The sequence below is a fragment of the Mixophyes fleayi genome, chromosome 7 (assembly GCF_038048845.1).
Source record: "Mixophyes fleayi isolate aMixFle1 chromosome 7, aMixFle1.hap1, whole genome shotgun sequence".
Lineage (NCBI taxonomy): Eukaryota > Metazoa > Chordata > Amphibia > Anura > Limnodynastidae > Mixophyes > Mixophyes fleayi.
In genome coordinates, this window is record NC_134408.1 from 127,302,812 (window position 1) to 127,330,346 (window position 27,535).

A 27,535-nucleotide genomic window follows, 5' to 3' on the forward strand; every position below is an offset into this window, starting at 1 on the left:
AATAGCACTAAACACTAGACAACCCCCGCTCCAGGCGGTAATAGATGTGCTGCTCTGGCTATGTGCTACTGCACTCTAGATTTTCCTGGAAGGACATCCTAATGAAAAGTGCTCCGCACGCCTATAAATGACAGTGTATACCAAGGAAACTATCTACAAAGAGGGTGATCCGCTGCTATGAAGGGCTGAGGATGCCCACACATTTGCCTAGACAGATATATCAAACTAATCTGCTTGAAATTTGATGATTACCTAAATAAAATAGTTCAGAAAGAAAGTCAATACAAAAGACTATTTAATGCATTGTACATTTCCCCGATTATCACAACTTTATTCATATCCAGGGAATAGTGTATCAATAGCCCAGGAGAATCTTATGGGCAAGGTATGCAAGCTCTTTAGCATAACTATTTATTTTTGCAATCCATTGTGGCTTTAGTATAACTCTAAAAGAAAACGCAGGAAGGTGTTAGATAAGTACAAACTTCCCTTTAACAAGCTGGATTTGACCGGTTGAACTCTCTTTTGTTTGAATGCAGCTTCATTTATACAACTGGGGCAATGTAACCAAGGTCATGGTCAAAGTTTTTTGTTCACTCCAGAAAAATCATTTTTTTTGGAGTGGTGAATGTTTTGTCTAAGATATGAACTTGGGACTTTTACAACGAATATAAACCTGTTAGAAATCTATAGTCAAGTCCTAATGTCCATACAGTGATATTCACCACGCAAGCAATGGGAGTCATTGAACTGTCAGAGAAGCATTCGCGCGGCCATTTACCTTTGTGCAAACAGCCAGCAAACCCTTTAAAACTTCACTTCTTAATACTGTTTTGTCACTTTCAACCCAGGAACCTGCCATGGACATACAAAGATCTCCATAAAGCAATTCTCAAGCGGATTTCTTTAACTGAGGACTGGTCTCCATTGCACCTCTGGTAAATTATATTACTTGTTTTCTTTCCTTTTATTTTGCATATTGCTTTTAATTATATGAAGCAAATAACTTAAAATGCATTGTTAATAATACATCATGTACTAATTTTCTCTTACTTCAGCACGCAGCAATATCTCAGAGAAATATCTAGTTAATTAGAAAATCCATAAGACACAGAACATTAAGAGAGTTTATAAAGCCTTTTGCACAGTATATTGCAGATATAAACATATAAAGCAATATAATAATACTAGTTTTGCATTTGCCATTTCTACACCTGAATCATAGATATTACACTGTATTAAAATTATAATTTGTTTTTAAATCAATGTTTTCTTATTGTTTTATTTATTGAGAGTTTGTACTTTTCAAAGAGTCCAAAACATAATAGAAGGAAGCACATAAGCAGAAAAATAATAACATGAAGGCACAATAAAAGCACATTTAAAAAAAGAGCATATGAAACATATATATAATAAAACAATGTAAAAGAAAATTTAAAACAAGTGCATTATACCAGGTTCAGTTCAATGTACTTATATATGTTTAAAAACTTATATTTAAATATTACGGTTGCTCAACACAGCCAACATCATGTGATTAGACCAATATAACAGCATCTGTGGGTTAAAAGTTATTGTGATAATGATTCATTTTGAAATTAAGAGTATTATTATTATTTGGTATGGTGGAATATGCAGTTGGAAATTGACAGCTGTCAATCTGTGTGTACAGTCATTTTCTGACCGCCTTTATCCAAATTGAACAATAATCCTGTTACTCAATCATCATGTGTTCCAGCTTAAGTAAAAAACAAAGATAAGCAATGTTTGGCTCCCCAGTACCTGTGAAACTACAAGTCCCAGCATGCCCTGACAACCGTGGGTTGGCATGGTGGGATTTGTAGCTCCACAATTGCAGAAGAGCTTCTGTGGTAGATGGGTAAGGTTTCAATGTGTGGATAAATACTGTGACATGCTGGAACTTGTAGTTCTTACAACAGTTGGAGAGCCAAAGGTTGTCTAAATCTGGTCTAAAGAAACCATGTTCTTCATAAATCAAATGTTTTTGCCACTAAACCATGATTATACTATACTAAAGAGGAACATAATTATAGCGAGGTTGCTGAAGTAAGTTCTTTTAGCTGCCATGTTTGAATATAAATGCCAGGGACACTTACCTGCTGGACGGATGCCGTGCCGTTGCCACGGGTAACTATCTCCACAGCTTAGGATGAACTCTGAATGTGATTATACAATTCTACTGTAGCTTACAGATATATATGTGTGTGTGTGTGTGTGTGTATATATATATACTATATATATATATATATATATATATATATATATATATATATAGAGCTATAAATATATATATATTATATTTAAATATTTATTCTTAAAATAATACCTGTACTGCATACAGGCTAAGCACTGATGGACAGAAACTGAGAACAGACAGACCAAATGCTAATAGAAAGATTGTATCTATAATAAAGAACTAAACTACTGTGCAGTAGGGCAATGTATTCTTTTAAAACATTTTTGTTTTCTTTCATGTCAATCCTCAGAACATATCATATCTTAGCATTATTAGGTAAATAAGAGCATTTTACAATATTGGACAAATATTGGCAAAAAATTTGCCATATCTGAGCATCAAAATTGTACATTTAACATACCATGAAATGCAAATTCTAAGATTATGCAAAGTGTATTTGTTACATCTGATAGATAGACATCACAGGGAAACAGGAAATGAAGACAAAGGTTCTAATTTATACTTAAGTGTACATCCAGGTAAAGGCTGCAAATTTGCTTGTGCTTATAGCACATAAATATTGGGGTTTACTTTTACACTACGATTTAGAGTTGTGCTAGGAGGCACCCCCTCCCAATGCTAAAGCTGTCCCCATATTTTAAATTTACTCTCCTGCAGCAGAACATGGTTTTGCCAAGGTGCAAAATTACACTTTCCACCTGTAAAACTACTCTTGTTACTATTATATTCGCAGTAGGACACTATTAAATGATATAACATTTCTAGGCACAAAAATAGCAAACTTTTAGGAAAAAAACTTATAGGGCCTGATGATGAGTTGGGCATATGCCAAAAAAAAGGCACCCATAAAAATAACCCATTCACGAGTCGTACACTTTGCAAGATGCTTCCAGCGTTGCCCCTGCAGTATATGTGCCAGGTTTACATCAGATATACATACACCCGCATACACATATACATATTCAGGTCATAAGCACAAGAAAAGTTTGCTATCAAATTTCTTTGATAGCAAAAAAACACATTTGCTATTGGGCATGATGTAATACACAGATATATCATTAGATCTAACATAAAATATTTATACAGTACACCCACAAAATCCTATAATATATGCACAATCAATGCAGAAAGCTTCAGAGGTAAATGGCAATCAGCCAATCAGAAGCGACTAGCTAGTGTTGGCGACCATCATCATAATAAAAATCTTGTATTGATCCCTGCCCTCTAGAAGTGGTAAAAGATATGGCTCTTGACAGGCATATATGCATATCTGTGCTGGTATGCCTCAGCCACATTTGCCTGAACATGCCCTTAATGTATTTGGCCTATGTTAGCCCCTTCCCTTGCCCGTTTCCCTCAGCAGCCATAAGGAGGCGCAAGTGTCAGATTTGCGCAACTCTGCATGCACACATATGTGCGTGTTCTCTTTGTGGGCATGCACAGTGCAAATTTTACACTGCGCAAAAAGATGTGCATCTAACTCAGCATCAAGTCTACAGACCCTGAACATCATCATCATCATCATCATCAACATTTATGTATATAGCGCCAGCAAATTCCATAGTGCTTTACAATTGGGAACAAACAGTAATAAGACAATACTGGGTAATACATACAGACAGAGAGGTAAGAGAACCCTGCTCGCAAGCTTACAATCAAAAAGTCTAGTCTAGTCTGTTAATACAATCCATGTCGATGCACTGATTAGATATTTTGAAATCACTTTGCAGGGTCTGCACTGAAAGAGGAGAGCACAATGTCAGTCACTTTAAAGAGCGTTAAGAAACTTGGGAAGGAAAATTCATCTTTTGAGTATGATGAATCAGGTACAGTAAATGTATAATGCCGTTTTCGATAACACCAATGTTTGAAGTTCTATTTTTTTGGTGTGGTCATTCTACCAGGACATCGCTAAAAGATAGAACATGGAACTGTATATCATTCTTTGTCTATTGGAATGGCAATTCCAGCTATTTAGAAGGCTCTTTACAGTAAGAGCAGTAAATATTAAAAGATATATTTGACATTTTGACAGTTGCATTTAAGGGTGAAAAAATATTTTTAAGAGGATAAAAATATGAGGCAAATTCAGCAAATTCTATCTAGCCCTCCGACGGGGTGGGATGGTCCATTTAAACATTTGACCTACTTGGCTATGCTGTGTATCAATGACTTAATTTGTGCTGGAGTTCACAGTAACACAGATGAAGCATTTTTTTGGCCCCATAGTCTTTGATGTTTAAAGGTAATTTTTGATGTCCTCCCAGGATATGTGATATGTCTTTAAGTTCGACTTATTTTTTATCCATGTCAGAATTTTTTTTATCTACAAATTAAGCACTGCTAGTGTCAAAGTTTTAACACTGAAATTCCCTCCTTTACCAAGGTCTGTCTTAGAAAAAAAAAAAAGGAGATACGCTGCATTATTTTATTCTGCAGATTGTATATTATTGTTACATATATTTATTTTGTGTGTATATATTTTATGTTTATTCCAAAGACACATTTTCTAAAGTGAAGCATTACCTAATCACGATACATCTGCTGTGCAATTTACATTCTGGATTAAGAAAACCATTTGCTCTAAAACTCATTCATTGCATTTTTTTTTTTATTATTTTTTGCAGAACGCTAATGCTCTGAGATTTGCATAGAAAACACAAAAACATTTATGCAGCCACACAAATATGACATTACCAAACTCCGTTACTGCATTTTTAAAATCCTATGTTTAATTCTGTACCCAGTAAAATGTCACTATTTCAGTAATGTTTTTGGCCTTATTAATTAGACTTATGTGAGATTTGAACCCTTGTTCAGACTGTGCTATGTGACTGGTGCAAGATCGTAATATAGCACAATCTTGGCTGGTTATGGTAAACTAGTAGCCAACCCGAAATAAAGTACATAGTGAAAATAAGAGGTTGAAAAAGAGAATATACATTATGTCTTATTAGCCCTGATAAATGAACTGTTTAGTAGAACATGACATTCTTGTGAAAAAATGTCAATAAATCAGTCGATGACATTGTTTTCATTGATACTAGGAAAAGCTAATTTCTATTGCCTGGTAAAAGTAATGATTTACTTAGACTAAAAACGTACTATTAACACCATGACCAGTAGTGACACTTAGAGGCTTTGAAAGGTACTACACCACCAAATAAAGTATTGGACATGTTTGGATGATGGACTTCCCAGGAATTAGAGGAAAATGTTTATTTACTTTGTCTTCTATGTTATTTCAAAGAAAGGTAAACATTTGCTTAGAATAAATTAATAATATATAATATAGATGTGAATATCTCCATATTGTGCCGGATCATGTTCTTCTTAGATACGAAGAGATTAAATTGGTTTTACGTTTCATATTTCCTAAGCCTGGTGTCCTAAGCCAATCTAGCTGTTTATGCAGGTTTGTATTTGGCTATTGTTAGGGAGATCTAATACAAGTAAAGTAACTTTCTCAAAGCAAACACACAGCTTTACATGATCACACACATCCCAGTAATTTGTCTAAATCAGTTGAAGAAGAACTATAGGAACATTTGAAGCTGTTTGTGCATTTCTGAAACCTTGCATGTTTCCAGCCACTGAAAGCTCAGAAAATCTTGATTACCAGCAACTAGTAGTCAATGGGAAGGGCTGAAAACTTGCTATTAGAGAGTAATTACACAGTAAAGATATGGCATGCTGTGATGTGCTTAATTTTTTCACTAGTCCTATCTGGAATGGATATTTTGTGCTCCAGTTCTTATAAACAACTGTGGTAAGAATTAATCAACACTTTTGTGACAGAATGCGGATACATTAATAAAAAGTAAACACAAAGAAATAAAAAAAATGTAAAATATCATTCATATTTATAGTGCAATAACCTTTTTTTAATTATAGTGACTGATAGAACACCTACTCACTGCTACTTGCTATACATCCATGTTCCATTGCATACAGGCACATTTAGTCGTATGTGTTCTTATAGGAAATAGCGGATGACAGGTGTTATGAAGATAGTGCACTGGGAAAAAGGTGCTGTTTCTAATAACAACCAGTTCTGTCATTTTCTGGTGCAGTTCAAAAGATACAGGCAAACATCAAACTGGCTGCTATAGAGACAGCACATTTTTCCTATACAACAGAATCCATAAATGTCTTTAATACTTATAACATACATAGATACATAGAAAGTGTTTGTAGTCTTACACTTGACATGTTGATCTTGCTCCCGAGCATGTACCGTTTACATAAAAGTGACCCTACCCTGTAAAATGCAGCATGCACATGACAAAAGAGTAGGATTGACCAAGTCTCTCCCAGTTCCATTCATATAAGTAATTGTGTCTGGAATTGGCTAATAGTTTGCTTTCTTTTTCAGCAAAATGATTTACAAATCTTTCAATTTAGTGTTCAACTAGAAAAGGTCATCTAATAAGACATTTGTGGGTGTGATGGATCAAAGTGCAGGTTTTCCAGACCTCAATTTAAAAAAAAGTCTTTTTGTGTGGTTTTCAAACCGTGCAAGTTATCAAATGAAAAAAATGCACATCAAGCCTCATTTGCAGACTGTAAATTGCAATGCCGGGTTTGTGACCTGGAATCCATACAAATGTTGCAACGTCTCAATCGTTGGTGTGTCATCCGCATGGCAAGTCGGGCAAATTTTACACATGTGGGGCCTGATTCATTAGTGATCTTATCTTGTGCAAAAGTTAATATGCTCATTTTTTAAGAAGAAACGGGTGGATAAGAGTGAAGTTAAGATGGATTTTCATTTTAACTTAAGAAATTCTTCACTTACGTAGTGGATTTTGCTTCTTATCTCCCTTTTCTGAGCATGCACAGAGTGGACTTGCTTAAGATAAGCAAAAAACAGCAGATAAGATCACTAACGAATCAGGCCCGTGGTTCTTATCGGCAAGATTCATCAAATCACATATTTCATACATAGGTGATTTACAGTTGATCACTAAAATGCAGCCACAAAATAGTCCAAAAATATGTTTAGACACAAATGTTATGCTTTGTACTACTATATATAGCATATATATATATATATTAATATATATACATATATACATTAATATATATATTATATATATATATATATATATATATATATATATATATATATGCATGCATCCATAGCACAGATGCAGCATCATCATCAATCTTAAATATAAATGTCAAAATTGGATCACCACAAGGGGTTAAATCCAGAGTGATTGGGTTTTGCACGATGCAGTAAATCAGCTGTCTGCTCTGTTGTAAAATGTATTCGCTTTGCATCTTTGAAAATCACCACAAATCAAATACGATTGTAAGAAAACAGCACCTTAATCAATAATGTAGTTTGTGTCTGAAACAGCATCTAGTTGATGGAAGTTTTAAAATCACATAATGAACCTCATTTATGTTACAAATGTTTATAGAGCCATTTTTTTTACATTTTTATGTTTATTGTGTATTGTAGAGTTTGACATGTTCTGTGAAAATATTTAACAAATCCATACACTGGATAATTACTTATGAACACACGCTCTGTGACTCATTCTGTCCATTTGTTTTGGCACTGAAACATCTAAAATGTGAAGGGTAGCAATTTGTTACGCTCTGTAAGGGAGAGAGGCGCAGGCACAACATATATTACGTGAGTCAGACATTAACTATTTCTCAGACAAAAACTCTCACATTCTTCATATAGGCATAGCGCACATATGGTACAAACCAGAAACGCAACTAGCGAGCTGTGAGCCCCGGTGCAGGGAGTCAGGGAGGACGGAACCGGGCCCCCAATCCTCTGCGTCTGCCATGCAGCTAGCCCAATTATCTCCATGGGCCCTGGTGCACGGTACCTGCCGCACCAATGGCAGTTTCGCCACTGGTACAAACACAGACCTCTGAATGTCAGAAACATATACTACATTTTTACCTTGCCCTGGAATAGTTTACAACTTATTACAAGGTTATGTAAGGGTCTAAAAACTGTAATCATCATTTAGCTGTACGATTGGCCACAAGTGGTACTGTTCTATATTTTGTATATAGGGGAATTACAGACACCTGTACTAAATTTTACATATATGTGAGCATATATACCATAAGCTGCTTTATTAGGGTATTAAAAGTCATCCAGTTGTTCTATAAAATCACATGGCTGTAAACAAAGCAGAATGTTGTGGGTTTCTTTGCAGGATTATGGAGCATAACATAGGCAAACTGAGGGGGGCTCCTAGTGCCTGGAAACCCCCTCCAAGCATAGGGTACTGTATAATTGAGGTGGCTGGACCCTGACCCGCTTCATACGGCTCTGCTTGAAAAGGGAGAGCTGCGTGCACCTAACAGTAGTCCACGCAGCATTGCCCATGTATATTATAGGGACAGGAAGAGTTGGAGAGCAGCCAAGCACTGTCTAATATTATAGCCACGCCCCCATGTATGTTGGCCACGCCCACGGGTGACGTGGTGTGGAAACCCCCCTCTACAAATCCGGCGTTTGCCCCTGGATAAATAATGATGGAATGATACCATAGTTGTCTCGTTATAGGCAGTGATATAAAGTCAGAGTATGTTTCTTTGGAACATATTGTTCCGGTGACCCCTGTACACAATATATGCTGCACTCTATCTCTAGTTACTCCCCCCCACCCCTTTGTGTAACGAGTGCAACATGTTCTGGTCAAATGCAAGCAGCGTAATCAGCACGTTGAGTGACAGGCACTCAATCACTATTTAATGTTAGATTATAAAGTGGCTGCTTAAGCAATACGGCTGCTTCCATTTACGTCTTATATCAAATGAAAACTATAACCTAATTCTAAATAAAGATTATTTTATATTTATTATAAGTAAAACGCGGCCTAAAGCCAAAGCTGTTTATTGTAACTAATTGTGGAACTACAGAGGGTTGTCGGGGATGTGGCCACCATGGGGCTCTGAAGTGAGGGGGGACCGGTGATGCCTCTCCGAGGTCCCTGCTGCCACCCCAGACCCTTCCCCAGAGGCCACTGCTGAGCCACCATATGCACAGAAGAGAGTGGAGCAGGCCCATTGGCCGAATCTGGGTATGGTTCCACCATTGATTGTAGTTGTACATACCAGTGCGATGAGATGAATTCAGAAGTTTCATGTCTTAGTCATATATAGACCTAACATAGCATAATGGGAAAATTACATAACATAAACTGACAAAGAAAAGTTTCTAAACTCATGTAATTCTATTTTTTATTCATTACAGATAATTTGAAGAACACAGAGTAAGTATTCATCCTAATTTACATGATGTAATGACTGAAATGCAATCATCTCAGCTACCACTAGTAACCAGTATGCTTCCAATACACATAATTAAACTGAATGGCGTTTATGCGATTAATAGAGACCCAGATATACCACTAGTAACGCCAATGTGAAGATGTTCGAACCAGTTGAGCAAATCAGTTAAAAAATTCCTTGGAATTTCTCGAATTTTAGAATCGGTTAAAAAATCAAGATAGTGTGACATGTCCAAACCTGTTCAACAACGTTACAGCTGATTTACAAACGTTTGAGCTAAATTTGAAAAGTTTTGTGTTTTTTTTATTGTGAACGGCAAACTTTTAACAAAGTTGGCGAATCTCGAACGTAAATGGGAAGCACGAACTGCAAATGGCTAATGCAAGATGCAAATTTTAAAATACATGTTCGAATCGGGTCCACAGCCAATGTTTGGGGTTGTTAAAGTGGTGAAATTGGATTAATTTTTAACCAGTTAGAAATTTTCAAGCATCTCTACTTCTCATGGCACATATACATTATGTTAGGTTAGTTAGTTAGTTAGTTAGTTAGTTAGTTAGTTAATTACGGAGCCTGCTCAATTTTGATCCGAAAGACAATTCAGTATCTCTTCACAATATGTATTTATGATTGATCCTTTTTATCTGAACAGAGACAAATATGAAAATGGTAATTCATCACCAGATAAAAACAAGTATGTTAATAACTTCATTATCTCTATTTACAGAATATATTCTCTTTACTTAAATACAGCCCTGCACTGCAAATATTGCAATTTTCCATGTATGGAGAAACCTATTATAGTGTTAGTTAATACAGTTTAATATAGGAAGAATATATTTTTGGCACCTTTTCTGCCCTGTAACCCTTACTGCATAAAATTAGGTTGACTGCTTCAGTCTGGCTGCTTATATTGCTATTTTATTAGCTATGATTGTAATATATTTTTATTGTTTTTCAAATATTGTTCTATAATAAATGTTAGGTAATGCAGCATAAAGAATGTGGTATTAAAATTGCTCCTGGCATATAGTAGGGTCGAAGTAGAACTGTGCATTTAATTTTGTGAAAACAAGGATCCAGGGTTGAACTGGGTATGGTCAGCATTATAAAAGAAGCATTCAATATATTCTGCGCACTCTCTTTGAATTAATTTAAATATTCCCTTAACAGTGCAAACATTTTACTTTAAAGGTCTAAAGATAATGAAACCAAAGAGAGCATACGAGTCGGCTTCTTCCAGCTGGTAAGTGCATTGTTCCTTCCAGATTGTTCCTCGTTTGATACCGGTAAAGAGAGCTGGCTCTCGTGGTACCCCCTACTTGCAATATGTAGGGGGCAGGATTAACTAATAAGAGGGTGTCCATAACGAATAAAGGCGAGAATCGATTTAAAAGACCAAAATATAACAGTGAAAAAAGGTACATAAGAAAATAACTTGTGAGCAGATGTTTTCTTATGCACAGTAGCACCATTATTTCATTCTGCAAAAATAAACCTTCTAATAAATTTTGCTTTTAACATTATGTTATAATATTAAATTAATTAGCAGTACACCCACTTTAGAGACACAAATAGAGTTCATACTCAGGATAGGCATTAGGTGGCACCATAATTTTGACTCCTACCATTGTTGACTTGTCTACAGTTTCGGTTCGCCTCTTGCTCTGAGACCTGTTTGATGGTCTTCGGTGGTCTCTCCGCGATGGTTCATGGCGCAGCGCAGCCGTGCATGTTGCTGGTCTTCGGTCTCATGATTGACACGTTTATATTGTATGATATTGAATTACAAGAACTCCGAAATCCTAACAGGACTTGTATAAACAACACTATCATGTGGATTAATGGATCCTTTGACGCGGAAAATGAGACAATGAGCTGTGGGTAAGAGATATCATTAAAAAATTATGAACTAATTTAGTTTGCACTTACTAAAATTGTGCATTGTATTGTTTGGCTTTATTATGCATGAAGTCACATCCTCTTCCTTTGCTTACTGACAGCATGCTGGATATTGAATCAGAAATGACCAGATTTGCAGGGTACTATGCTGGGATAGGATGTGCTGTTCTCTTTCTTGGATACATGCAAGTAAGTGCAATAACCATAGGTCCATAGGGCCTGAATGATAGAGATTCCTAAACCGTAACCTACTCATTTGTTTTTAAACGCTGACACAATCATGATGATGACTTGTCTTTAATAGCAAATATCTCTATCCCCTATGAACAATGACACATTTGGTATTCTTTCACTAGCAGTGTCTTTGAATTATTGATATAGTATGCATAGGGGGGAATTCAATTGACCGCGTTACTTGTGAGACTAACGCGTCCCGCGCACTATTACCATTACTACAGTATCAGTGTGAATTATTACCATTAGTACGGTAATACTACGCATTATGACCATTAGTACGGTCATTTCAACGCTGGTTTTTGCTTGCAGCTCTGAGAGCTGCAAGCAGAAACCTGCTTAAAAATGACTGTGCTAATGATTATAGTGTGTGGGCTCGTGAGAGTAACATGGTCAATTTAATTTCCCCTATAGTATGTTACGCTTTGTTTTCTTTTTTTCCCCTGGATTTTTGTAGCATGCAGTATTATGCAATTTAGTGCTCAGATATCGGTGGTAGTGTATCCCTTAACAACCAATCAGTGGTTGCTTGGGATTATAGCACCTTTTTTGCATTATAATCTGGGCATCAGTTTTCATATATGATCTTCAAAATGTGTTGGGTCCAACCAATAAACTAGTACTGCCTTTTAAACTATTCTGTTCCACCACTAATCGCAAAGAACTAGCAAAGAATCCGTATTAATTGTGTTGCTTCCTATTATTCCCCACCACAGATTTGTTTTTGGGTAACAGCAGCCGCCCGGCAAATCCAAAGAATAAGAAAGCTCTACTTCCGCAAAGTGATGAGGATGGAAATTGGTTGGTTTGACTGTACATCAGTTGGTGAGCTGAATACCAGGATGTCTGAGTAAGTGTATATATATGCAAAAAACCTCTCAGGTGATCGTAGCCACTTGGGAATTGGTCTCCATCCAGGAGATGAGCTGTACTTCCACAGTACCTATTCCTGCCGATTGTAGACCAAATGTCTGGAATAGTCTTGTGAGAACAATGGATACTAATTAGCCTTCCCCTTCCCCTGGCCAGTATCTTGCAATCTGATCCCTACCAATAACCCCTCTGGCTTCACTTTAAGGACAATGAATAACATCCTCACTGCCACATCAACAATATACAATAACAATATACATATTTACAATGAGCTACAATGTCCTCTAATTCACATGTAATTAAACACTACAGTTGTAGTCTGTTGAGCTGGGGAACAAAAGCAAGGGCTATAAAAAGTACTTCCTATAATCCATATTATGTGAGAAACGAGGGACAGGATGGTTAAAGTGTTATCAAACTAGTCACGGTTTCCATACCATAACAGACAATATATGATATTTTATGTCTTTTTGATAACTATCTGAAGGCAAGTTGTAGTTTTCTCCTTCACTGTTAAGTTTCCTTCAGATGCTTTATTGGCAGGAGGTCTAACGTGTACAGCAAGAAAAGCTTCTCCAATAAATTAAACATCACCATGTATGCATGTGAATGTCACTAGTAGTTATTTGTGGGAGTTTATGTACATTGGCCATTTAACGTTTACCTGTTATTGTTAGACATATTGGGCCTGATTTAATAAGGAAAGTAAAGCAAACAAATGAGCAAATTTTCTCTAGGACAAACCATGTTACAATGCAAGGGGTGAAAACTAGTTTATTACTTTGCACATAAGATAAATACTGGCTGTTTTTTCATGTAGCACACAAATACATGATAGCTTTATTTGTAGACTGAAATTTAAAGCTGATCTAGGACCTGCCTTACTCCAAGTATCAATCTGCCATCACATTTTAAATTTGCCTCCCCCTCCAATGCAACATGGTTTTGTTAAGGTGCAAAGTTACTAATTTTCTTGCTTTACTTTCCTTAATGAATCAGGGCCATACGGTTTTCAACCTGAATGTCTATTAGTCTTTATTTTAATATGTTACGTATGGTCATGTAAAAGAGTCCACGCTAAAAGTTTTGAGGCTCCCTCGGATGTCCCAGATATTCCCATCAAATGTTACTACGTGGGTAAAGAAAAATTCACCAAGAGCTAGGCATTGACGCTGTAATACACCATTTTGTCTGAACAGACCTCTGTCATTGGTAGCTCATAGGATAGCCCGCACCAATAGCTGATTTAAAGGGACTGGGTTGTATGCTTTATTATCAAAAATTCTATTCAAGGCAATCAGGGACTACTAGTTCAGGCCACACTCCCTCCTCTAAGTAGTGGATGTATAATTATTCAACACACAAGTTTACCAGTGAAAATAGTGGTGTATGCTTGACTCAAATGTTGATGGAGTTAATATATAAATGGCTTGATTTGCACACAAGTTGCTGAAACTAGCAGTAAATGGTGATTATTAAAATAAATATGAATCATGGACCAGCAGGCGCCATCATCATTAAACTTTAACCTCATCTATATATAATGGAATCAGTCATTTTTGATTAATGCCCAGAGATGTTACTAGTGTATAAATAGCTACCTCAGTTATGTAGTACAATATAATCTAGAATTTCTGTGTCTCTTCTTTTACCAGACTCATAAAAACAGACCTATGATAGTTTAGCATGTTATTTTTGACAGTAATGATTTTGTTTTTGTTTTTTTCCCCCACAGTGATATAAACAAAATTAACGATGCCATTGCTGACCAAGTGGGGATATTTATCCAGAGGTTTACCACCTTTTTATTTGGGTTCCTGCTAGGATTTGTGAATGGTTGGAAGTTGACGTTGGTGATTATCGCTGTGAGCCCTCTCATTGGTATCGGAGCTGCTTTTATGGCTCTGGTAAGAGATTTTCGGTGAAGCGGTAACCATAAATAGTTATTGACATGAACATCTGTTTTCATGGCCACATATTGGGTTATCTAATATATCCTTTTTGCCACAGGCGGTTGCAAGACTGACGGGCAGAGAACTGCTTGCATATGCTAAAGCCGGGGCGGTCGCAGATGAAGTCCTCTCCGGTATTAGAACTGTAGCAGCGTTTGGTGGAGAATTAAAAGAAGTTGATAGGTTCGTAATGCTTGTTTCATTATTAATTTGGAGCGTATTTGTAATATGTGTACAATTCTATTAAGATCTCTGGGGCTGATTCATCAAGGCATGTATCTAGCGATTATGACCATATCATGCGCAAAATCACTCTGCGCATGCCCAGAACTCAACCATACGCCAGTAATCACAGCCATGACCAGTCCATCTTCAAGCGTAAAGGGCACCTAATACAGTCTACTATTTCGGGAAGTGAACAGGACAGGGAAGGGGCATATGGTCGTATTCAATTTACAGTAAGGGTGTGCCAAACTCAAGCAGATGCAGCCACGTCTGAATCAAGCGCTGGGTATGCAAAGTTACTTGCTATTCTGCTGTATCTCTTGTTCCAGCAACAGGGCTAGTCTAAGTCCCTTTATTATTGACTGGTGACATTATATATATATATATATATATACACATTTATAATCCGAATAGCCATTGGACAGACTTGCACCCAAGTACATCAGCGCACGTATCTTCAGATCCGCTCCTTGTTGAATTTGGGAGTCCAATGGCCCTCTATCTCTGCTGATGTCGTTGAACTACAGCTCCCAGTTTGCCCTGCTTTGGATGAATGCTTCCAGCATTGTTCCAGCATAGCTGTATTTGATCATTATTATAAATGTGTTTAGGGTTTTTCCTAGCATCTTCATTTATTTTATTAATTTTAGATTAATTAACACTATTTCCTGCCCTCTGTCCCATTGTTCATAAGCCAACGCCTTCTTAACCTATGACTAGGGGAAGCCAATTAGAGTTCTATGGCAGGAATCTCTTGCAACCTGTAACATAGAAACTAAAGGTACTTAAGAATCTATAATCTATTGATCAGAGTTAGCCTTTACATAAAATATTTATAAGATAAGATTTATATGATATGATGTTATATGATTTATGTTATATGTTTAATACTTGTGTTGAATTTTTTTATCTTCCAACAGATATGACAAAAATCTTGTGTATGCTCAGCGCTGGGGAATAAGGAAAGGCGTTATCATGGGATTCTTTACTGGTTACCTGTGGTTTATAATTTTCCTTTGTTATGCATTGGCTTTTTGGTATGGCTCCAAATTGGTTCTTGAGGAGGAAGAATATTCACCTGGAAACCTTTTGCAGGTAAAATATTAGTTTACTTTTCCAGTGCTGGGATGTTCTGGAGCAGAATGCCCAACGTTATATTCTGAAGCAGAACATTGTTGGCCAACATGTGTGTTACTGTTGATGTAAAAAAGGCTATGTATGTCTGTTTGCCCATAAGGTCAAAACTGGCCATTCAACCCCATGACTGCCTGAAAAACATAATTTTCCTCATTACTTGTGTAAAATGTATTCTAGAGCAGAACTGACCACATGTTCTAGAGTAGTGTTTCCCAAACCCAGCCATCAGGGACCCCTAACAGTGCAGGTTTTCCAGGTCACAAGTGAAATAATTAATACCACCTGTGGATCTGTTACAATGTATCAGTCACTAATGAATACACCTGCGCTCCAGCAAAGAGATATGGAAAACATGCACTGTTAGGGGTATCTGAGGACTGTGTTTGGGAAACACTGTTCTAGAGCATAAGAAAGGTGGAACTTACAGGATGGTAGATGTGAAGAAATTGACTTTTACAAACTGTCTGTATAAAAAGTGCACCCCACACCTGACTTCTGCATATTAATTTGAGTTGGAATATACCATGTTTATCAGTGGAGTTGATTTTCCCATTACTTGTCTAGAAATATTAAGCAAAACATGGACATATGTCATTTTGCACTGAGATTTTCAATGGCAGCAAGGGGAGGATTGGCAGAGAAAGCAAGAGAACAATTGCCCCCGGGCCACTTTGAAAGAGCAGAGCCATCTCCCATTGCTACATTTAATACACTTCATAGAACACAGTAGCATGAAACCATTTTTACCAATTGTTAAAGCTATGGTTATTGCAGCTGGGTTTGAAAGTATAGTTGACGCACAGCCAACATCACTTTAAAGGAGTTTATTCAGGAAATTGTTTTCTGAGCATCTCCTGCTCGTATGTGTGCCCCCGGTTTTGAAAGGGGCAAGGAGAGAAAAGCTCTTAGCCAATCAGATCATTTGAATGCTCACAGCAGCACAGTGTTTCAGGAGCTGAGTGTATACTGAACTTGTGGGAGGCAGTGACCTATGATGTTAGTGAGGACAGGCCTGCATGACAGGGGCAGTGTCATGATGTGAGGAAGGGGATGGAGGTAAGCACCAATCCACATAGGAGTTAGAGAGTGGGAGGAACAGTATTGCCTAACAGGGGTCAACACACACATTTATATGTAACGAAGTTCATACATTCCACCTGTTTTTGTATTGATCTAATACTGTAAGCTTTAAACTTGTGTGCATTCTAAAGTTTACTCTTATCTGGTTTAAATACTCATAGTAAAGATAAACTGTAAAGATGTACTGATTTCCTGCTCAATTTTAGAATAGTTACTTCTGCTTAATATTATCAATTAAAGAAACCTGTCCAGTAAAGTTTTGTACAGATTATTTTTCAATAAAGCAGTGTATCCTTTTAGTAATTACTGTTATAAATGAAAAAAACAAACACAAATGTGCCCAATGTGGAATTATTAGTTGATGGTAATTAATACTGTACAGACAAGGGCATAACTGTAGACATAGCAGCCAATGCAGGATTGGTTTATTGAGGCTGTAATCACTGTCAGCAGCTACAGTAGATAAATGACAGGTCTGGAAGGGCCACTAACATTTGGAAATGAAAATCAGGACAATCCACCATGTGACAGGAAGTAGGTTTAGCTAATTCCAAACAATTCCATCTATCTAGTTTCCATAAGTCATTATGTTAATACAGTTCAAGGATCAAAATCACTATAATCCTATTAATCATTCTCTAAAATAATAAGTATTCTAAGTTATACATTTCTAACTGTAAATACAGGGACTGTCCCAGAAAACCAAAATGCATTGCAGCTCTAGAGGGCAGAGGACACCTAGACAGAATGGAATCAGACATTTTCATGGAAATAAATTCCCTTGGTACCAGTGACATCAATGGGCAACATTAATTGAGGTGCTAGATCTTAGTGAATTGACAAATAAGCACTCACCTATGCAATATACTTCTGTGAGGTCCTTTAATTTATAACTATCACTCCATTGTAAGCACAAGTCTATTGTAGTGATGGGAAACCAAATTTCAACTTGTCGTCTTTGTCCTAGGTGTTTTTTGGTGTGTTGGTGGGTGCTTTGAGCCTTGGACAAGCATCACCCTGTTTACAGGCCTTTGCATCTGGACGTGGAGCTGCCACAAACATATTTGAGACCATCGACAAGGTAAGCCTGACGCTTATAAAACACAACACTATACAGTAATATTCAGTGAATGGGATTTGTTAATCACTTGTTGTGTCCATAGCTAGGATCTTCTATCCCAGAATATTTGACACTAATGCCCGAGGCTCTCCAGGTGTTATGAAACTACACGACCCAGCATGCCCTCCCAACTATTGACTGGCTATCTACTGCCAATGCATGCTGGGGCTTGTAGTTTCACAACACCTGGGGAGCCTCAGGTTAGCCAAGTCTGCACTAGAGCAACTTTCTGCATAGCAATTCAGCTTATCACACCATTCAGTCAGTAAAGACTAGTTCAGTGCTGTACCAAACCGTTACAACCAATCAGCTATTAGCTTTTATCTGTAAGTTATACAATGAAAGCAAATGTCTAATTTGTTTTTAGGGTCTTTCAGCAATGTTAGTAGATGTTGGATTAAACTGTCCAGTTTTTGTGTATCAGCTCGGTTATTAACTTGGGAAAAATTAAATGTGCCATTTAAACTGTATCTGGAATGTGTTTATAAATAGTAACACTTATGCCTGTATACATGAATGGGGCTTTACCCTCTACAGACAGGACTCTAAGTGAGCCCAGACTGCATTTGTTCTAAGCCGCCACAGATAATAACTGCTTAGATACGTCTATGAACACTAATCACAGGGACATACGGCACACAGAATATACAGCTTTTAAATCCTGGAATATGGTCAGAAAGCTATATCCTGGCATGACAATGTTATCCAGCAGGGATCATGAGGATATAAATATGTAACATCTATCTAGTGAGAACTAACAAATTAAGATAACTACAAAGATGAGAGATAATTAACTAATCATATCCAGTGCCACAAAGTGAAACTGTTGAGCACATAAGCTTATTTTAAATATTCAAAAACACAAAGAAAAAGAAGTGCCACACATAGTGTAATTTATTTACATAAATATCAGTGTATAAGCAGTGCCAATTAGACCCGTGCCAGAGGTGTAAATAATAATCATCTTATCTGATGTGTAGAGGAGTGGGTAAGTGTAATGATGATATTCTAATATTCCTTCTTCTTATCGCCCAAAGGTGAATCCAGATCTGAACTACAACTCAAAAAAATAGCCGAAATAGGGTAGTACCGTTTTATATAAATGCAGTATCTCAATGATACTCAGGCTGATAATCAAAAACATAATTTCATGTAAATAATGCTTAAAAACACTTAAAAACATCATAGAGCAAAAGTTATGCCCGTACGTAAAATATAAAACAAAGTAGCTTATCTGTCCTCCTCCATAAACCGAGATAGATGTTCCAAAATGTAAACAGAACTCCTGGTCAAATAGAGCACATCCCACTTCTTATCTCAATGTAGGGGTAAGCCAGTCACATCGTCCCCGATGCATTTCGTCTCCAAAAGACTTTCTCAAGGGGTCATATCCAGTCACGCTACTTAGCAAATTTAAATAGTGGAGGCCTTTTCCTCTAATCCATTCATGTCCAAACACTTCCGTCCTCACTGAATGCATTGGAATGCACCAAATGCGTATTTCCAGAAACCGCAACATCACTTCCGGTTAGAATTTAAGCCCCAGCTCCGTATATATATATATATAACAATTATTAATATTCATAATATTACAAATCCCCATTAATGTATAGCTACTGATGCTCATTTACAGTCCTCTAATGAAAGCAAACATTTGAAAAAGTCGTAATTAAAAACAAGCTTGAATTTTAATTTGGTTTATTTGGTTACGTTTGACATGTGCTCTCTGTGTAACATCATGGACCATAAAGACAGCTTTATTCCCGCTAAGTACACAGGAATACCCCAGGATTTTCAATGCACATGCACCGGGGAACTCTGTAGAATAGTTTTTATAGGAGCACTTCTTTTTCCACCCAACATGCATTGCTTCCCAGAGGAATGGGCAATATTACATATTCTAACTATTATACTACATATCCAGATATGACATCAGCAAATTTAATCTTCAAGTAATCTTTCAATATTACTGAGTTACTTAGTGTTACGGAGTAAGAGGAGGAATCGTTTGCAAGAAAACTGACTTTGACTTTTGACGATAATCAATTCTAATATGTTCCCAAAGCCTTTGATAATAATGGGTTGAATTTGTTTATAAAAAGTTATACATTGCAAATTCTAGCTCTTCATTAAGACTTTCCATTCTATTGCAGGAGCCAATGATTGACTGCATGTCAGAAGAGGGATATAAACTGGATAAAGTTAAGGGAGAAATTGAATTTCATAATATTAATTTCAACTACCCATCCAGACCAGAAGTCAAGGTAGGCTGCAGATAGCAACAATGTAATTCCAGTTTCCATAATGAGCAGAGATTGAGTTGAAAGAATGCACCAGGAGCATATAGTACATGAGCTATGTGAATGGTTGTATAAACCGCTGTGAAGGATATCCTTATCTATGTCAACTTCTGACATCACTATTCATCATAGTCACAGAGACCCACTTAGGACATTCCTCATCCATGTCAGAGATTAATTACCTCACAGTTGTAATAGACGGTGTTTGAACAATATTTATAATTGTTTATCCTTATCTTCCTCAATTTCAATTACTTCATCCAGATATTACACTGATTACAGATCACGTAGCACCAGTCCTGCAACATCCCCTCCCCCAATGTGCAAGTTTTCTTAGAGAAAAATGTTTCTAGTCACTTCTCAAATGGGTCAAATACATAATTAAACAAAAAAAAAAGTTTACCAAAACTTAATTTACCTACCTGTAGAAAATAGTGACATTTTCAAAACTAGACAACAAAATATTCACCTCATTCCCTATGTGACCATGAAAGTGATTTATGCATTATTCCATAAATCAAATGCTCCAATAGGCTTCACTTTACTGTCTCAGTGCATTTTTGGCATATTTAGAACATGGAGAGATAGCTAATACTGGTGATATTGTCAACCACAAAATCAAGTCACAATTTCACATCATTGCCTTGGGTGCCAAAACAACTCTTTGTGGCTGAAGTTGGTCAATACTGTATTATGTCTGCGTGGGGTTAAACCAATATTAAAGATTAGGATCGCAATGCGGTATTTCTCTACAATGCGGTATTTCTTTAAACTGTACACTCCGATAATTAATTTAGTCACTGTAAACGCAGACTTTTATTAAATAATGACAAATGTTACTTCTCTACTCAGATTTTAGACAGGCTAAGCATGATTATTAAGTCCGGAGAGACCACAGCTTTTGTTGGACCCAGTGGAGCAGGAAAAAGCACAACAATTCAACTGATTCAGCGCTTTTATGATCCTCCTGAGGGCATGGTGAGTTTTTAAGCAATTGTGGTTTGGTGATAATTGTAACAATCTTTGCTAACTTGTTGTGTGTGCATCTGCCATCATATATATAGCATATATCCATTGCCACAAAGAGGGCTATTTGCCACACCTCTCTGTGTCTAGCCAGAGCTAGGGTCTCCTGGTGTCATCCTGACAAAAGTGTACTGTGTTATTTGTGATGTGAACAATAAAAAGACATTTATCCAAGAAATAAGTTGTATCTGTCATCTCAGGTGTCAGCATCACACCATACAGCATGGGCGGATTGAAAATTTAAAGTAGCCCTCATGTTGTAAGTGGGACAATATTGTCAGGTGGGCAATGTATGTCTGAAAAATTGGGGCCCTCTTTCTAAAAGTAATATATACATGATATATGGAAAGTCAAGCAATGACTTTCCACCGGATCGGTGGAGCAATGAGCAGGGCTTCACCGATCCGGCCCTGACATTAAATAACATTCACTTTTAATAAATAGGACTATTTGCCCACCAACCAGTCCCAACATGAAATTAATAGCATTCACATTTAATAATCATCATCATTGTATATTTGTAAGGTGCCATAAAACTTCATAGCGCAGGTCAGTCAAAGTTAAAAATCATACAAAATACACATATAAAAACAGAACAAGTGCATACAAGTTTGATGAAGGAGGTGCAGACGTTAGACAACGGGTAGATAGGGCAGTCAAGAAGGAGAACTCAATGCTGATACAATAAGAATTAGTTTCGCAGAGGGTGGTCATGGGGCTGGAGCTGGTAGAACATACAGAGGGAGTAGTATCAGGTGAGGATAGGCTAGGCTATAGTGAATAGGAGAATTTTGAGAGAACACTTGAAAGATTGAAGGTTGCAAGAGAGTCTGTTCAGGCAGGGTAGGGCATTCCATAACTTAGTAGCAGCACAGGGAAAGTCTTGGAGGCTTCAGTGAGAGGTATTACCAGAGAGGGGAGAGGCGTAGGTTAGAGGGAGGTCAAAGTCAGCAACTGGAAGCGTGTGAAGGATGGCGTTGAAGATAACACCAAGGCAGCAAGCTTGGGGAACAGGGGGCAGTGTGATTTGCAAACATTCTTTCCTACTCTCTTTGTAATGTTCGTTTTGTCGCTATCAATAAACATTGTCCAATGCGATTATTGTGATTTCAACGCACATAGATTTAATAGCAAAAGATAGCAGGATTTACAACAAGTCATGCTGATGCATAAAAGGTTTAACAATAAACAGGAAAGTATAAACCGAATACATTACATTATGCATGCGCGTCCTGGGCCCAGGTCCATATTCAGCCTTGTAGTCTGCAGTCAGGAAGAGAGATTTACACTGAACCAGGGACTTGCTTATATGCAGTTTGAATTAACATAACCAGTGATGATGTCACAAATATACACAGATAACACTAAGAGAGGTCTTCATTGGTCCAGGGTTAACGATGTTCCAGTAGACTGCTGGTCATAGGTCAGTTCATTTGATCTCTTCTCAAAGGATAGGAAACTTACTCCAACTGTTGCCTATGTGTCTTCCCGACGCCTAACCAGTTTAAACAGACTCATTAACAAAGTACTTTTGAGTATTAATCTCACACCATTCCTAATTTGTGATTGCAATATGCGATCGCTTCCCTATTGACACCAGATTTCAGCTAATAGAAACTCCACATATTTCCGTGGGCCTGTACCATAATTACCCTTACTGTAGTATTATCTATGTATAAATAATCTCTAATACATTTTACTAATAAATAAATGTGGATTGGAACCTTAATAAATGTATACTATTTACAAGTGTAAGTGCAAATGTATATGTGGTATTAATCCATGCGATTGTACCATTATATTTGGCGTACTAATTGCAATCTCACGGTAAAACAATATTAATCAATTTAGCTTACTTCATCCAATTATTTGACTTCCACAATACCTTTCAAAGTTCCGTATTTTGGCGAGATAACCCTGATTAGCAGTCCCAGAAAGGGGCAGAGTGTCACTCAGAAGTGGGCTTTTCTGGACAGATTGAGGGCGGGCTTATTTTTCCCAATTTTGCATGTCTAAATGTTGGCAGGTATGCTACAGATCCCGTATGTCTCCTCTCAGTGTGGTCATTGTGTTCTCACTTTGAATTTGGCAGGTTACTCTGGATGGACATGACATTCGCTCATTGAACATTCAATGGCTGCGTTCTCTGATTGGCATTGTAGAGCAGGAGCCAGTCTTGTTTGCAACAACAATAGCTGAAAACATCCGCTTTGGTAAGGACAGCGCAACAATGGAGGAGATCATTACAGCAACAAAAGAAGCTAATGCCTATAACTTCATCATGGAGCTACCACAGGTATTTTTTTTATTTTATTTCAAATTCATTAACGTGAACATTTGAACAACCTTTGCATAATAATATGAGAAAAAGAGTAGCAAAAAAAAAACTGTTTGTGGAAATCAGGGAGAACCATGTTGTTAAAGTGTCTTAGCCCTCCAAGCCCAGCAAGAGTTTATTGGGAGTTGAAGAAAACAACGATATGGCTGAGGACTATGGCAGTTAAAAAAGAGGGATGATAACTGATGTGCTTGTATTTAAATCAGTCTGACCAACATGCTATCAGTGTTCTTGTTTTGTGAAAACAGACGTTCCAAACTATTGCTTAAGAGGTCTCTCGATCTTGCAACAGTCTGGATCAGAAGCCAAAGTGTGAGTGACCGTCTTGCAGTCTCCTAGATAACAGAAAAGCTTTGTACAGTTGTGGTTTCAATATTGAAACAGCTAAAATTGTACTTATCTATAAGCGTACAAAGAGTAGTTAGTTAAACCACTAGTTGGGTAGTGGTCTTGTGGTGCTGCCAGGTGGGCAGTGATAAAAACCAATGCTGATTTTGACTAGGAGGAGACTTTAATAGGAGAATATAATAAAAGAGGGGCGTTTTCAGTGCCAGAGGGTGAGATATGATTTGCTGCAAGCAGCAGCCACAAATAACACTTCGTCAGACCACAACAAATCTGATGCTTGTCTCTTGCACTAAATGTTAATATGACATTTTACTCTAAGTTATAGGTAACCTACAGGTCTCCAGCTACTGATGTACAGCAACTCCCAGTATTCTGACTGTAAGATGCAGTTCATCAACACCCATAGAGCCAACGGCAGTCTAGACCCATTCCAAACACTCCATACACAGTAGACTAAGTACTTACCCTCTGGTAGCACTCTCGCTGACACTGCTCCACACAGCAAGATAAAGATGAGAAGCTTCATGACCGTTGACCCCAGTAGCTCACAGTTTATGTAGATGTTCTCCTGTACTTTCTCTGCTATTTATACCTGGTCAGAGCCCTTGTGCCCGTTATGTTGTTTACACAAGCGAGCCTCCACAATTAGGGAATTTTTCCAGCTCATGGAAACGTGTGATTAGTGATTGGTAATAGAAACACTGCTTTTCTTCAAAATACTTATGTCATTCTATTTTACTATCACATTTCATACATGGTTGTTTTAATGTCTATTTTGTTTGCAATTAGTATTCGCAGAAACTTGGCTGCTTTCTCGTCATAGCAGGTATAGTTTTATATGCAAATATTGATATAGATAGATAGATAGACAGACAGGCAAACAGACACATACATAGATAGCAGGACACTATTATAGATATATATAATATCTGAGCACTAAACAAATATCTTGCTATTCAGAAACGTTACTATACATTCTTTACTTAGCTGGTTAGAATTAAGGATCATCCTTGTGGCCATTGTGACAGCTGTACATATGGAATAAATCGACATCAAGCATTTATTTTTTGTAGTGACTTTCAAAAGCTTCTCCATTTTTGTAACACCTATTTGCTTACATTTTTAGCAATTTGACACCCTTGTCGGAGAAGGTGGTGGGCAGATGAGTGGAGGACAGAAGCAGAGAATTGCCATTGCTCGGGCTCTGGTCAGAAATCCCAGAATCCTCCTCCTTGACATGGCCACGTCTGCTCTGGATAACGAGAGTGAAGCAACTGTCCAAGAGGCTCTAGATAAGGTGGAAATTTGCTTTACAAATGTCTAAAGATTATTAATTAGTAGTCGCATATTAATTAAAAAACAAATGATTAAAATTGTACTTGTTGAGGACTCGTGAACGAAATAAAATATTCAGTTTACCCAGAGATAGTGAAATGTGCGGTAGCAAAGTACAGTGAGCTTCCCTCCCTTTAAAAAATAAATTTATACTACTCTGAAATTAATTAATACATTTTTACAGAAATTCTAAATATGTCACATTCAGAAGGCTGAAAATGGAATGTTGTGTCTTCACAGCTTGTTGTTTTATGTTGAAATAGATGGCATTCACCCTGTGTCTGATAGTGCATCTTACACACAGTGGACCTAATTTCCGCAGTGTACTGGATGTGCACTGCAAAACATCTTGGTGTTGCACCATTGCGCCTATATGGTTCACCCAGCACATTGTAAAGTGTATGACTATATTGCCATCTTTTGGAAAAGCCTCTGCAAACTAGAGGTGTACCTAAGGTTATGGGGAAGTGAAAAAATCTGAGGTGCATTGTACCAAAATGTAAACTTTGCAACAAAAGCCATACCGTCCAACTATTTCCATTTAGGCTGGACAGGCTCCAGTTAAAGAGATTGTCCCAGGAAATTTGGGAGGCATTTCCTTGCCGTGGTGAGACATCACAATACTGAGTGGGTGATCCACGCACCTGTCACTGGTGCAACAATTCAAAGCGTTTTGGAGGAAAGTTAGGAGGATGGGGTGCGCCTAGAAAAAAGCTTCCCTGCCACAGTGCAAGCAGTAGGTGTAAAATGCATCCTATTTAAAGTATAGGAGAATACCTGATATCCACCAGCTTACAGCTGGAGCAAAATTCAAAGTTTTTGCAGAAAGAAAATTGCTGTTTGTCATACTAAACATGATCCCTCTCAAAACCCTTTATTTAATTTCAATAATCTCACTTCACAAAATGAACTCTCACTTTTGCACTGCTCTGTAAAATTTGGTGTACTTTTTGGTACTTAGCAGGATCTCCCTAGGTTCACCTAATGTCCGCCCTAGTTCCACCCAACTTCTCCAACCTAGGTCAGCACAATTTCTCTAACCTAGGTCCACCCAACTACTCCCCCAAGGTCCACCCAACATCTGCTCCCGGGCCCACACAAGGCTTCCTGTGCAAATCAAAGGGCATTGGGCCACCCAATAGTATTTTGCAGAGCCATAACTTTAAAAACATAATTTTAGGGCAAGAAGGAAAACTGCCCCCCCCTACCCTTCAATTTTAGCCAAATTAACCTAGAATATTCATAAACTGGCCGCCCTTCAACATTGCGCCCTGGATGGTCGCCCCTCTTGTACAGCCATAGTTATGGCTCCGGTATTTTGTGCTGTGCCAGATCCATTTTCATATAATAAATTAGGCCCACTGAGGGTAACCATTTTTCACTTTGTCAGCTGAACTAAAATGAGGATGCAGCCTACCAGGAATGAGTGGCATCAAAGAGATGAGAATCACAATGGTTTTGCATAGGACTGAATTTTATGTATTCGTAAAAGGAGTTCTAATTTGTAGGATGTGACAAGTGGATAAACAGTGGATAAAGTATTTGCAACCCATATGATAAACATTCTGCTTGTTGAAATGTACATCACATTTATTGTAAATATTTTGTAATCAGGTTCGTTTTGGCCGGACAACCATCTCTATTGCACATCGACTGTCCACAATCAAAAACGCAGATGTAATTATTGGGTTTGAGCACGGCCGGGCTGTGGAAAGAGGGACACACGATGAGCTGCTCGAGAGGAAAGGAGTTTATTTTACTTTGGTGACATTACAGAGTCAAGGAGATAAAGCGTTAACTGACATGGAGAATAAAGGTAGATGTAGTTGTAACTTTAATTGCAGTCCAAGGTCTTTTTATTATAGCTGAAATATAAGATAGATAGATAGAGCATTGGCTGGCTGGGCTTAATGGCATCTGCCCCCTGGGCCGGTCCCATAGTGGGCTAAGCCACATTTGCTCCTCTTGTTTAAGCTGGGCCATCTTCCATTTAGAATGTAAGATCTAAAATGAGCAGGGTCCTCCATACACTTTGTTTTCATGGCTGCATTTATTTTGTCTACCTTGTATGTCCTATTTTCTCTACTGTGTGATGCTGCGGAGCACTGTAATGCCTTACAAATCTACAATAATAATAATAATAATAATACCTAGGGCTGGCTCACTGGGCTACCT

At 37.5% G+C, this 27,535-nt stretch overlaps 1 protein-coding gene across 1 annotated transcript in view; it reads left to right on the forward strand.

Annotated features, from left to right (window-relative positions):
* Positions 1-854: 854 nt before the first annotated feature.
* LOC142098157 (bile salt export pump-like) overlaps positions 855-27,535 on the forward strand; it is a 53,247-nt gene continuing 26,566 nt past the window's right edge. Inside the window, exons 1-17 of the mRNA XM_075180708.1 lie at positions 855-938; positions 3,949-4,044; positions 9,453-9,471; positions 10,143-10,184; positions 10,685-10,736; positions 11,139-11,374; positions 11,494-11,581; positions 12,343-12,476; positions 14,235-14,406; positions 14,510-14,634; positions 15,597-15,771; positions 17,861-17,974; positions 20,167-20,277; positions 21,166-21,291; positions 23,432-23,635; positions 25,152-25,322; positions 26,975-27,176. Coding sequence (XP_075036809.1) covers positions 3,975-4,044; positions 9,453-9,471; positions 10,143-10,184; positions 10,685-10,736; positions 11,139-11,374; positions 11,494-11,581; positions 12,343-12,476; positions 14,235-14,406; positions 14,510-14,634; positions 15,597-15,771; positions 17,861-17,974; positions 20,167-20,277; positions 21,166-21,291; positions 23,432-23,635; positions 25,152-25,322; positions 26,975-27,176 — 2,041 coding nt within the window. The 5' untranslated portion in view covers positions 855-938; positions 3,949-3,974. The remainder of the gene's footprint in view (positions 939-3,948; positions 4,045-9,452; positions 9,472-10,142; positions 10,185-10,684; positions 10,737-11,138; positions 11,375-11,493; positions 11,582-12,342; positions 12,477-14,234; positions 14,407-14,509; positions 14,635-15,596; positions 15,772-17,860; positions 17,975-20,166; positions 20,278-21,165; positions 21,292-23,431; positions 23,636-25,151; positions 25,323-26,974; positions 27,177-27,535) is intronic.